Below are 11,694 nucleotides of genomic sequence, written 5' to 3'. Positions count from 1 at the left end.
CACAACTCTTCATCCATATCAGATATATTTATATATATATATTTATATAAGATACAAATTCTTTCTTTTGAAATGCTGAAAAGGAATCTGGATGGAGGGCCAGGGGCCAAAAATACATGTTTATGTTATGTGAAATTACATTTAATAAAAATGTTTAATATTTTACAGAATATTAAGATTCTACATCTAAAATACGATTTCCTAATAAATCAAACATTTCTCTTTAATCTGCGTAAGAGTAATTTTATTACAACAGTCGTCATTTCAATTTATTCTACATTTTCTCTTTGAGTGTGTAAATCTGCATCAAAGTCACTGAAAACTCACATTATTTAATTTTTAGCTGCACAACATTTATGGTTCAAAGTCATTAATGTTTTAAGTTTACATCAGTTCTCTCCGTTATCCTCCGAATGGTTCTTCTGTTCCTCCGAACGGTTCTTCTATTCCTCCGAATGGTTCTTCTGTTCCTCCGAACGGTTCTTCTATTCCTCCGAATGGTTCTTCTGTTCCTCTGAGCGGTTCCTTCTGTTCCTCCGAGCGGTTCCTTCTGTTCCTCTGAGCAGTTCCTTCTGTTCCTCCGAGCGGTTCTTCTGTTCCTCCGAATGGTTCTTATGTTCCTCCGAATGGTTCTTCTATTCCTCCGAACGGTTCTTCTGTTCCTCCGAGCGGTCCTTCTGTTCCTCTGAGCGGTTCTTCTGTTCCTCCGAGTGGTTCTTCTGTTCCTCCGAGCGGTTCTTCTGTTCCTCCGAGCGGTTCCTTCTGTTCCTCCGAGCGGTTCCTTCTGTTCCGCCGAGCGGTTCTTCTGTTCCTCCGAGCGGTTCCTTCTGTTCCTCCGAGTGGTTCTTCTGTTCCTCCGAGCGGTTCTTCTGTTCCTCCGAGCGGTTCCTTCTGTTCCTCTGAGCGGTTCTTCTGTTCCTCCGAGTGGTTCTTCTGTTCCTCCGAGCGGTTCCTTCTGTTCCTCCGAGCGGTTCCTTCTGTTCCGCCGAGCGGTTCTTCTGTTCCTCCGAGCGGTTCCTTCTGTTCCTCCGAGTGGTTCTTCTGTTCCTCCGAGCGGTTCTTCTGTTCCTCCGAGCGGTTCCTTCTGTTCCGCCGAGCGGTTCCTTCTGTTCCACCGAGCGGTTCCTTCTGTTCCTCCGAGCGGTTCTTCTGTTCCTCCGAGCGGTTCTTCCCTAATTTGGCTGAAAGTAAAACTGTAAATTCTTTGTGCTGGTTATATCAGGTGATTTCTGCCCAACCTCACATTATTGTGTTGAAATAATTGCATGTAATTTCAATAAAGATTATTTCTCTGTGAAAACAAACTCAAAGATTAGATGGCCACATTTTATAAAACCCAGGCAGCCAATCGAGCGTCTTTACCATCATTTCCAGTTGGAAGTGCTGCAGTGACCCTCTACAGCACCACAGTGACGTGACTGTTCCTGGTGACCTTCTTTGACTCAGAGCAATACAGCAACTATGTTTTCTATGACGTTTATGCCAAACTAACACTGTGATAATCCTCCTCGGTCACGAGTTGGAGTCCAGCTCACAGGATGTCCCATCGGGGAGCCGAGGAATCTCTGTGTTTCCATTCCACAGATCCCAAAACAAAGGATACGCTCTGATCGCACCAACAACTTCCTGCAACGCGCTAATTCAGAGCTGGAGCTGTTGGAGAGGCCGACGGGAGGCCTGGCGTGGAGAATGAATTAAGGACGTGTGCTTTCCGCCTGTGAACAACACGCTTTGAATGTCACACATTTTTGAATAAGAGCCTGATTTCTTGGCTGTCCGGCTGCACCTGACGTGTTGACAGCATGTTTCCTAAAGACCGAGTTTTCCATGACACTAAGTAATTAGTGATGATCGGTTCCACGTTGTGCTTGCAGGGCTCGCTTCCATTTTATGAGCCTCCACCTGCCTGCACTCTAAAACTGTGTTCACAGTGCATTCACTGTCAATGTAGAGCCAGACATTACTAATACGTGACAAGTTTCCAGTGTGTTGAACACATGGATTTACAAAGTAACAATTTAACACAGTAAAGTATGTTGAAGGGACATTTTGACTTTATTTGAATACCTTAGAAAGTTGTTTCCAGGCCGTGTCTACAGTTGACATTCAATAAAGGTATTAAAATGTGAAGGTGACTAATGAGAGCTACAATATAAAACAGCTGTGATGTTTTAAAACAGAATGCTGGAGTTACTGGAGTCTTTAATCCTCAAATATCGAAGTATCTCTGCTTCTTCTTACAAGTTAGTACATCAAACACCTCCCACTGTCTGCAAGATGGAAGCTGGAAGTTCTCTACAGACCTCCTGATATGTGAAGACAAACACACAATAGAAGCTATAAGTTCTCTACAGACCTCCTGGTACGTGAAGACAAACACACAATAGAAGCTATAATTCTCTACAGACCTCCTGGTACGTGAAGACAAACACACAATAGAAGCTATAATTCTCTACAGACCTCCTGGTACGTGAAGACAAACACACAATAGAAGCTATACGTTCTCTACAGATCTCCTGGTACGTGAAGACAAACATACAATAGAAGCTATACGTTCTCTACAGACCTCCTGATACGTAAAGACAAACACACAATAGAAGCTATAAGTTCTCTACAGACCTCCTGGGACGTGAAGACAAACACACAATAGAAGCTATACGTTCTCTACAGACCTCCTGGGATGTGAAGACAAACACACAATAGAAGCTATACGTTCTCTACAGATCTCCTGGGACGTGAAGACAAACACACAATAGAAGCTATACGTTCTCTACAGACCTCCTGATACGTGAAGACAAACACACAATAGAAGCTATAAGTTCTCTACAGACCTCCTGGGACGTGAAGACAAACACACAATAGAAGCTATAAGTTCTCTACAGACCTCCTGGGACGTGAAGACAAACACACAATAGAAGCTATACGTTCTCTACAGATCTCCTGGGACGTGAAGACAAACACACAATAGAAGCTATACGTTCTCTACAGACCTCCTGATACGTGAAGACAAACACACAATAGAAGCTATAAGTTCTCTACAGACCTCCTGGGATGTGAAGACAAACACACAATAGAAGCTATAAGTTCTCTACAGACCTCCTGGGATGTGAAGACAAACACACAATAGAAGCTATAAGTTCTCTACAGACCTCCTGATACGTGAAGACAAACACACAATAGAAGCTATAAGTTCTCTACAGACCTCCTGATACGTGAAGACAAACACACAATAGAAGCTATAAGTTCTCTACAGACCTCCTGATACGTGAAGACAAACACACAGTTTAAAGCAGTAGTTTTGTACCATCTCCAAAATGTGAGCGGGAGGGGGTGGGAGGCATTGTTGCAGCAGGTAAGATCCTGCAGCAATCAAGCAACCATATGGAAAAGAAGTCATGCTCATAAATCATAATGCGCAGCCCTGTGGGTTGGCAAAGCGCTCTGACCACAGTAAATATGTGTCTGTGAAAAAAAAGACAATTTATTGCTGTGACATACAGAATTGCACTCTTACAAATACAGATGTTTTTCAGAGGAGCCAGAGCTCCATCTTCCCAGCAGCAGCCTGGAAAAGCACTTAGCGTGCATAACCTGCTGAAGCTGCTGCTGTGCATGGCACTCAGTGTAGTGTGGAGTTCATGCAAATGGCAATGAAATTAAAGGAGAGACTTCTCACTGCCTGTCCAGTTGGTGTTATCATATTTCATGTATGTGTATGATAATGATGTTCAGTATACAGTATATGTTATTTAAGCAGCGGTCACATCTATGTGGCAAACAGTTTGGGATTTTTGAAGTATGAAGTCTTTTATCTTATATTTTGTTATTGTCAACAAATTCCAAGGAAGACAAAGACTTAAACCAACGATGTGTGTTAGTGACTCAAATCTTTCTGGCTTCTGTCCTAAATCAGAGATTTATACAACTCTCATATCTAAACATGCTAAATGATTACAGTTATAACTGCGATATGAGCTTAATAGAGGAAAAAGACTAAAAACGGGGGAAACTGCTTGTCTTGCTCTCTTTAAGGCCAAAAAGTAATCAAGCACATAAACTACCCAAAGTTTAAAAATATACCCATCAGCTCATCTGTGAAATAAATACATAATAATTAGTAATGTTGGTGGGAATATATTTTTTATTATTACTTAATATTCTACCAGACAGAACACAGATTGGATTTTGTAAGTAAGTAAGTAAAGTTTATTTGTGTAGCACTTTTCACAAAGTGCTTGACAATAATAAAAGAACCCACAAACAGCAGGATTTTGAACTGTTAAAATCACAACAACAGATAAAATCACAACAACAACAAACAAGCAACAACACTAGTGGAGAGATAAGGCAGTAAGATGATAAATAAAACTAAAGAAATCATTTAGTGTGTGTTTGTTCTGATGGAAACAGCCAGTGTTTTGGCAATCGACTGAAGAATTCTCAGTTTGAGTAACTTTTTGCCTCCTCTTTGGGAAATATTGATCTTCTCATCTAACAGACTGTATTTACCAAAATGTTGACATAAAATATCTCTATGTTTTGTTTGTTTAAAAGGATCAATAATAAAACAATAAAACAGCATGTCACTGAAGTTTTGATTAAATGTTACTCAAATAGGAGGAAATAGTGTCTCTGTTGGGACTATTTTCAGCAGTGGGTTGATTGAGCACAATGTTGTATGATCCATCATTCAGAATATCATGTGATGTGTGTGTTCACGGTAATGAAGGAACATGTAGTGGAACAGTGTGACCCACTGATATGGTTTTTGGACACTAACAGGCCACCGTAGCTCCGAGGAATACGATAGCAGGCTTTGATTTGTTCACAGTACTTGTTAATAGTATCGGCTGATTTTAAAGCAGTGATCTTTGTTGGTCAAAGAATAAAACAGAGGCAGGTTGGAAGAGTCAGACCTGATGAGCATAAAATGAAAAAGAAAGGAAGAGATGATGAACAGATGAAACCATGGCGATCCCCGGAGGTCCCTCTTAAAGATGAAAAGACCTCTAAGATGAGAGGGAGGATGAGGAGTGACGTAGATGTGGTTCTTCTTCACATCTGCTGTCACTATTAACCTCAGTCCAGATTGACTGTCACCGACTCCATACTGCAGGATGTACTGAGAAGCAACTGACTCCAAATACTCTAATGGTATTTTACACCTTTAGTCTTGTTTAAAAGGGGACACATGGAAGATCTTTAGTTGAAATATTCATAATGAACAGAAGAGCCATTTCGATGTTATGTCAAAAGCATGTACTGTATGTGTTGTTGTTGGGAGTCACCATGTGGGAGGACGAAGGGGAGGCCGACATCAAAGACACAAGTCTGAACAAAGAGTCTACAAACTATTGGTGTGAACACTGATACTGAAATATTAATACTTCTGACTCCAAACGTTACTCTTCCAGTGTCCATTATTTTATTATAAGTTTTCTAAACTCAGTAAATAAATGTGTATGTTATCATTAACAGGAAAAGAAACTCAACCATCACCAGAATCAGTCTAAATATGACAGGAACTACTTTTTCTAATGATAGCAGATCACAAACAGTCACATGATGATGTAGTTCAGTTTGAAAATAGCGACTGTGTCGTGTGTGTGGAGGACTGAGGTGATGTGGCATCAACACAAACCTCGTTTAACATCTGAAATTCATCACAACACAGAATATGATGAGGTTGTTATGTAGAGGTGGTCTGAAGAAGATGAAGGAGGTGCTGCTGGTGAGACAGATTTCAGGTAGGTCACATATCCAGGTAGGTGGAGTCACTGGATAATATCCAGGTAGGTGAGTCACTGGATAATATCCAGGTAGGTAAAGTCACTGGATCATATCCAGGTAGGTAAAGTCACTGGATCATATCCAGGTAGGTGAGTCACTGGATCATATCCAGGTAGGTAGAGTCACTGGATCATATCCAGGTAGGTAAAGTCACTGGATCATATCCAGGTAGGTAGAGTCACTGGATCATATCCAGGTAGGTAGAGTCACTGGATCATATCCAGGTAGGTAAAGTCACTGGATCATATCCAGGTAGGTAGAGTCACTGGATCATATCCAGGTAGGTAAAGTCACTGGATCATATCCAGGTAGGTAGAGTCACTGGATCATATCCAGGTAGGTAGAGTCACTGGATCATATCCAGGTAGGTAGAGTCACTGGATAATATCCAGGTAGGTAGAGTCACTGGATCATATCCAGGTAGGTGAGTCACTGGATCATATCCAGGTAGGTAGAGTCACTGGATCATATCCAGGTAGGTAAAGTCACTGGATCATATCCAGGTAGGTAGAGTCACTGGATCATATCCAGGTAGGTAGAGTCACTGGATCATATCCAGGTAGGTAAAGTCACTGGATCATATCCAGGTAGGTAGAGTCACTGGATCATATCCAGGTAGGTAGAGTCACTGGATAATATCCAGGTAGGTGAGTCACTGGATAATATCCAGGTAGGTAAAGTCACTGGATCATATCCAGGTAGGTAGAGTCACTGGATCATATCCAGGTAGGTAGAGTCACTGGATCATATCCAGGTAGGTAAAGTCACTGGATCATATCCAGGTAGGTAGAGTCACTGGATCATATCCAGGTAGGTAAAGTCACTGGATCATATCCAGGTAGGTAGAGTCACTGGATCATATCCAGGTAGGTAGAGTCACTGGATCATATCCAGGTAGGTAGAGTCACTGGATAATATCCAGGTAGGTAGAGTCACTGGATCATATCCAGGTAGGTGAGTCACTGGATCATATCCAGGTAGGTGAGTCACTGGATCATATCCAGGTAGGTAGAGTCACTGGATAATATCCAGGTAGGTAAAGTCACTGGATCATATCCAGGTAGGTAGAGTCACTGGATCATATCCAGGTAGGTAAAGTCACTGGATCATATCCAGGTAGGTAGAGTCACTGGATCATATCCAGGTAGGTAGAGTCACTGGATCATATCCAGGTAGGTGAGTCACTGGATCATATCCAGGTAGGTGAGTCGTGAGTGAGCCATATTTTTTGCAGTGTAGATTGTTTGTATTTCAATTTTGCTGTGATTCAAATTGTTTGCTTTTTATTGGTTTTAGAACGGGCTGTTTTCATTTGCACTATGTGGTTTTAGCTTGTGATGTTTTAGTTGCATGTTTTTATAATCTATGATTTTGTCAGACATGTTATTTGGCACTCTGTTCTGATCTGATTGAAGCTGCCTGCAATCACTGATCCCAGGCACCTGCAAAAGTTCTGTTTATCTCAAGGACCAATCATGAGTGCTGTCAGGGCAGAAGCAGCCAACAGCGTCACAGGAGGGCAGGATCTCCTCCCCCCCAGGTGGACATCAATTAGGGGAGCCGGTATAAACGATGGACTACAGCACAACAGGAGCATCAGGAAAAGTGGCTATGGATGGGAGGAGGCTGGGAAGACGGCAGGTGGTGGTGTCCCTGGCGGTGTCCCTGGTGGTTGGAGGAACTCAGGAGAGGACGGGTAGCTGAACCAGAAGAGCCAGGAATAACAACCAGACCCTGACTCTCCTCCTGTTGGCAGGCTTTTACCTGGTGTTGAAATCTTTTTCATCTTTTACTAGGGCCTTTTTAAACTGAACTTTTAATTCATTTTAACTTCTTATCTTGAAATTACACTGGACTTTAAGTCCTTTAACCTCTTAATACTATTTTAGGTATTGCCTACTATTTTATGGGTTGTAGATTTTAAATAAACATTTTTACCATTCCTTAATTGTTATGTCTTTGTGATCCCTGCCACTCAACCCCCGATTTGAAATGATTTCATTTCAAACCCTCTCCCTACTGGGCTGACACAGTAACTTCAATGAAATCTTTTTGTGCACTGATTGAAAACTGCAGTAAAGTTGAGATGCAACGTCGGCTCAGACCAATCAGATATCTAGAACAGATTGATCTGAAGCCGTGTGTCTGCCCGGTAAAAGATTTGCAAGAATAATGGTGAAACTCTTCACAGTTAAAATGCAGCTGTGATCTGTTCTATGTATGGAGTGTCATTAATGCTTCCAGTATAGTCTACATGAAAGGTCCAGAACCTAGTTATTCTCCTGAGATGTAAAAATATCTATTTCTTCCTTTTACTTGTGACTCGTCTTCTTTTTCTCCCTCACAAAATCAAAAATTATACTAAGAATGACTGTTTGTTTCTTTACAGATGCAGTTTTAGTGATCTTAATAACAAATACTATATATTGCATATACATAAAGATAAATTTGATGTGTTTCTGTCCAAATTTAATGAGTTTCTTGGATTTAAATTTGGTTCAGCTGAATCCTTTGAATCATCCCAAGCTATATTCTCTGTAGTCTGTAGCCTCCAATTCATCCAGCAGGGAGGTTGTAGATTGAAACCATGTGAATAACCCCGACCGAACCCTCCCCTTTCAGGTGAATGAGAAAAGCTCCGGTGGCCTTAAAACGTACAGAAGGCCTGTGAAGTCCATAGTGATGTCCCTGTTTGGTCTGTCTGTTCTTCATGCTGTAGAAACATGGTGGGCTTCCTATGGAGACATTTTCTATATCCTGTAAACATGGTGGGCTTCCTATGGAGACATTTTCTATATCCTGTAAACATGGTGGGCTTCCTATGGAGACATTTTCTATATCCTGTAAACATGGTGGGCTTCCTATGGAGACGTATTCTACATACAGTAAACATGGTAGGCTTCATATGAAGACAAAGACTTCAGTCTATATCAACAAACACAACTATATCAACAAACACAACAATTCTTAGTTTCACATCAAAATGTAATTATGAACATTATATTCCATTTTTGCCTAAATTCTACAAACTGAACCTTCAAATTCAAAAGTTGTTTTTTTTACGTGCACATTATGAATTTCTCATTTTAGAGATTTGATCAATTACTGATGGTCCTGTAAACTTAATTTTTTTTCTTATATTTACTAAGTCCAACATACTTCACTGAGTATATATATTTGTCAACATTTCATAATGTGCCTTCCAATGCCCTGTCTTTCACAGGAATGGGAAACAGTGCCATTGGTATGGTATGTAACATGGTGCCAAGTTTAAATGCCAGCTCTATAAATATACAGCCGGAATGCAGGACTTGGCAGCGGGACGGTTGGTTCCCGGCCTTTGTCACCACTCTCAGGGCCTATTTGGACACAAGAGGCTGGTCAGACTGAAACCTGAAGCCGGCTCCTTGGTTCAGCTCCGCTTTAATCTTCTATTTTGTTCTGGGAGAGTTTTCAGGGAATACTTGCAGAGGGTCCAGAAGTGTCCGAGAGGGGGATTTGGGGCCACTATTCCTGGGGTCCTCGGGGAGGCTCTTTTGATAGCCTCTTATTTTCTGGTCTGCCAGGCAGCATTGCTCAGCCGTCCGCTGGCTATTAATACCTGAAATAGGTATCCAGGCCTCGCTCTCATGGCATATCAGCTTCTTCTAACGACAAACTCCACTTCCTGCTCCACCTCCTCCCTCTGGAATGACAAGACTGTCCTTCCAGAGGAGCCGTGGCATCCATCACTTCACCAAAGGACCCACACCGACACATCGTGTGCTGAATGACAGTGCCCTCTAGCAGCTGTAGGAATTAGGATGCGGATGGATCAATAGAGTTTTATTTTAGTATGACCAAGATCATTCCATAATCATAACTATGTGTTTAATATGGTAACTATGATACCGATGGTCCCCTTACCTTAATTAATAAGTACTTTTTTAACCTAAACCCAGATCTTTTCCTGAAAAAGATCAAACCTTAACCGAAGCCTCTTCACGTCATTAAAGTGATTTAATCTGTGGAGCAGTTTTAGAAGGCAAACAGAAACGATGTGATCCTGAAGAGAGGATACGTCAAATAACAAAGTACGGGATAAAGAAAAATACACGCAAGTGTTTGTTTCATTATCAATTTAGTTTAAAAGTAAAATAGTTAAAACAAAGCTACTAAAGACAATATTATCAACAAAAACATTTTATTATCAACAACAAATACTCACCATACCTGCCGACACCTGTATACCCGGGTGTTACTTGTATCTCCGGGTGTTACCCGTATCTCCAAGGTGTAACCCGTATCTCAAGGTGTTACCTGTATCTCCGGTTGTTACCCGTAACTCCATGTGTTACCCGTATCTCCATGTGTTACCCGTATCTCCAGGTGTTACCTGTATCTCCAGGTGTTACCTGTATCTCCAAATGTTACCCGTATCTCCGGGTGTTACGTGTATCTCCAAGGTGTTACCTGTATCTCCAAGGTGTTACCTGTATCTCCAGGTGTTACCTGTATTTCCAAGGTGTTACCCGTATCTCCAGGTGTTACCTGTATCTCCAAAGTGTTACCTGTATCTCCAGGTGTTACCTGTATTTCCAAGGTGTTACCCGTATCTCCAGGTGTTACCTGTATCTCCAGGTGTTACCTGTATCTCCAAATGTTACCCGTATCTCCGGGTGTTACCTGTATCTCCAGGTGTTACCTGTATCTCCAAGGTGTTACCCGTATCTCCAGGTGTTACCTGTATTTCCAAGGTGTTACCCGTATCTCCAGGTGTTACCTGTATCTCCAAATGTTACCCGTATCTCCGGGTGTTACGTGTATCTCCAAGGTGTTACCTGTATCTCCAAGGTGTTACCCGTATCTCCAGGTGTTACCTGTATTTCCAAGGTGTTACCCGTATCTCCAGGTGTTACCTGTATCTCCAAGGTGTTACCCGTATCTCCAAACGTTACCCGTATCTCCGGGTGTTACCCTTATCTCCGGGTGTTACCTGTATCTCCAAGGTGTTACCCGTATCGTCAGGTGTTACCCGTATCTCCAGGTGTTACCTGTATCTCCAAGGTGTTACCCGTATCTCCAGGTGTTACACGTATCTCCAAGGTGTTACCTGTATCTCCGGGTGTTACCCGTATCTCCAAGGTGTAACCCGTATCTCAAGGTGTTACCTGTATCTCCGGTTGTTACCCGTAACTCCATGTGTTACCCGTATCTCCAAGGTGTTACCTGTATCTCCAGGTGTTACCTGTATTTCCAAGGTGTTACCTGCATCTCCAGGTGTTACCTGTATCTCCAAGGTGTTACCCGTATCTAAAAACGTTACCCATATCTCTGGGTGTTACCCTTATCTCCGGGTGTTACCTGTATCTCCAAGGTGTTACCCGTATCTTCAGGTGTTACCTGTATTTCCAAATGTTACCCGTATCTCCGGGTGTTACGTGTATCTCCAAGGTGTTACCTGTATCTCCAAGGTGTTACCCGTATCTCCAGGTGTTACCTGTATTTCCAAGGTGTTACCCGTATCTCCAGGTGTTACCTGTATCTCCAAAGTGTTACCTGTATCTCCAGGTGTTACCTGTATTTCCAAGGTGTTACCTGCATCTCCAGGTGTTACCTGTATCTCCAAGGTGTTACCCGTATCTAAAAACGTTACCCATATCTCTGGGTGTTACCCTTATCTCCGGGTGTTACCTGTATCTCCAAGGTGTTACCCGTATCTTCAGGTGTTACCCGTATCTCCAGGTGTTACCTGTATTTCCAAGGTGTTACCCATATCTCCAAGGTATTACCCATATCTTCAGGTGTTACCCGTATCTCCAGGTGCTACCTGTATTTCCAAGGTGTTACCCGTATCTCCAAGGTTTTACCCATATCTCCGGTTGTTACCCGTAACTCCAGGTGTTACCTGTATCTCCAAGGTGT

General features: G+C 42.1%; 1 protein-coding gene across 1 annotated transcript; it reads right to left on the bottom strand.

Annotated features, from left to right (window-relative positions):
- Positions 1–612: 612 nt before the first annotated feature.
- LOC138213513 (uncharacterized) lies at positions 613–1,829 on the bottom strand. Its single transcript, XM_069174672.1, has 2 exons — positions 1,787–1,829; positions 613–1,181 (listed from the first exon to the last, which is right to left on the bottom strand). Exons 1-2 carry the CDS (start codon positions 1,827–1,829, stop codon positions 613–615), a joined length of 612 nt encoding a protein of 203 aa, XP_069030773.1.
- Positions 1,830–11,694: the final 9,865 nt, after the last annotated feature.

This window comes from Embiotoca jacksoni, unplaced genomic scaffold (assembly GCF_022577435.1).
Source record: "Embiotoca jacksoni isolate LCO1_2020_lvr unplaced genomic scaffold, fEmbJac1.0.p SCAF_60, whole genome shotgun sequence".
NCBI classification, from domain to species: Eukaryota; Metazoa; Chordata; class Actinopteri; family Embiotocidae; genus Embiotoca; species Embiotoca jacksoni.
The sequence above is the reverse complement of the archived record's forward strand: the minus strand, read 5'-3'. Positions and strand labels throughout refer to the sequence as shown.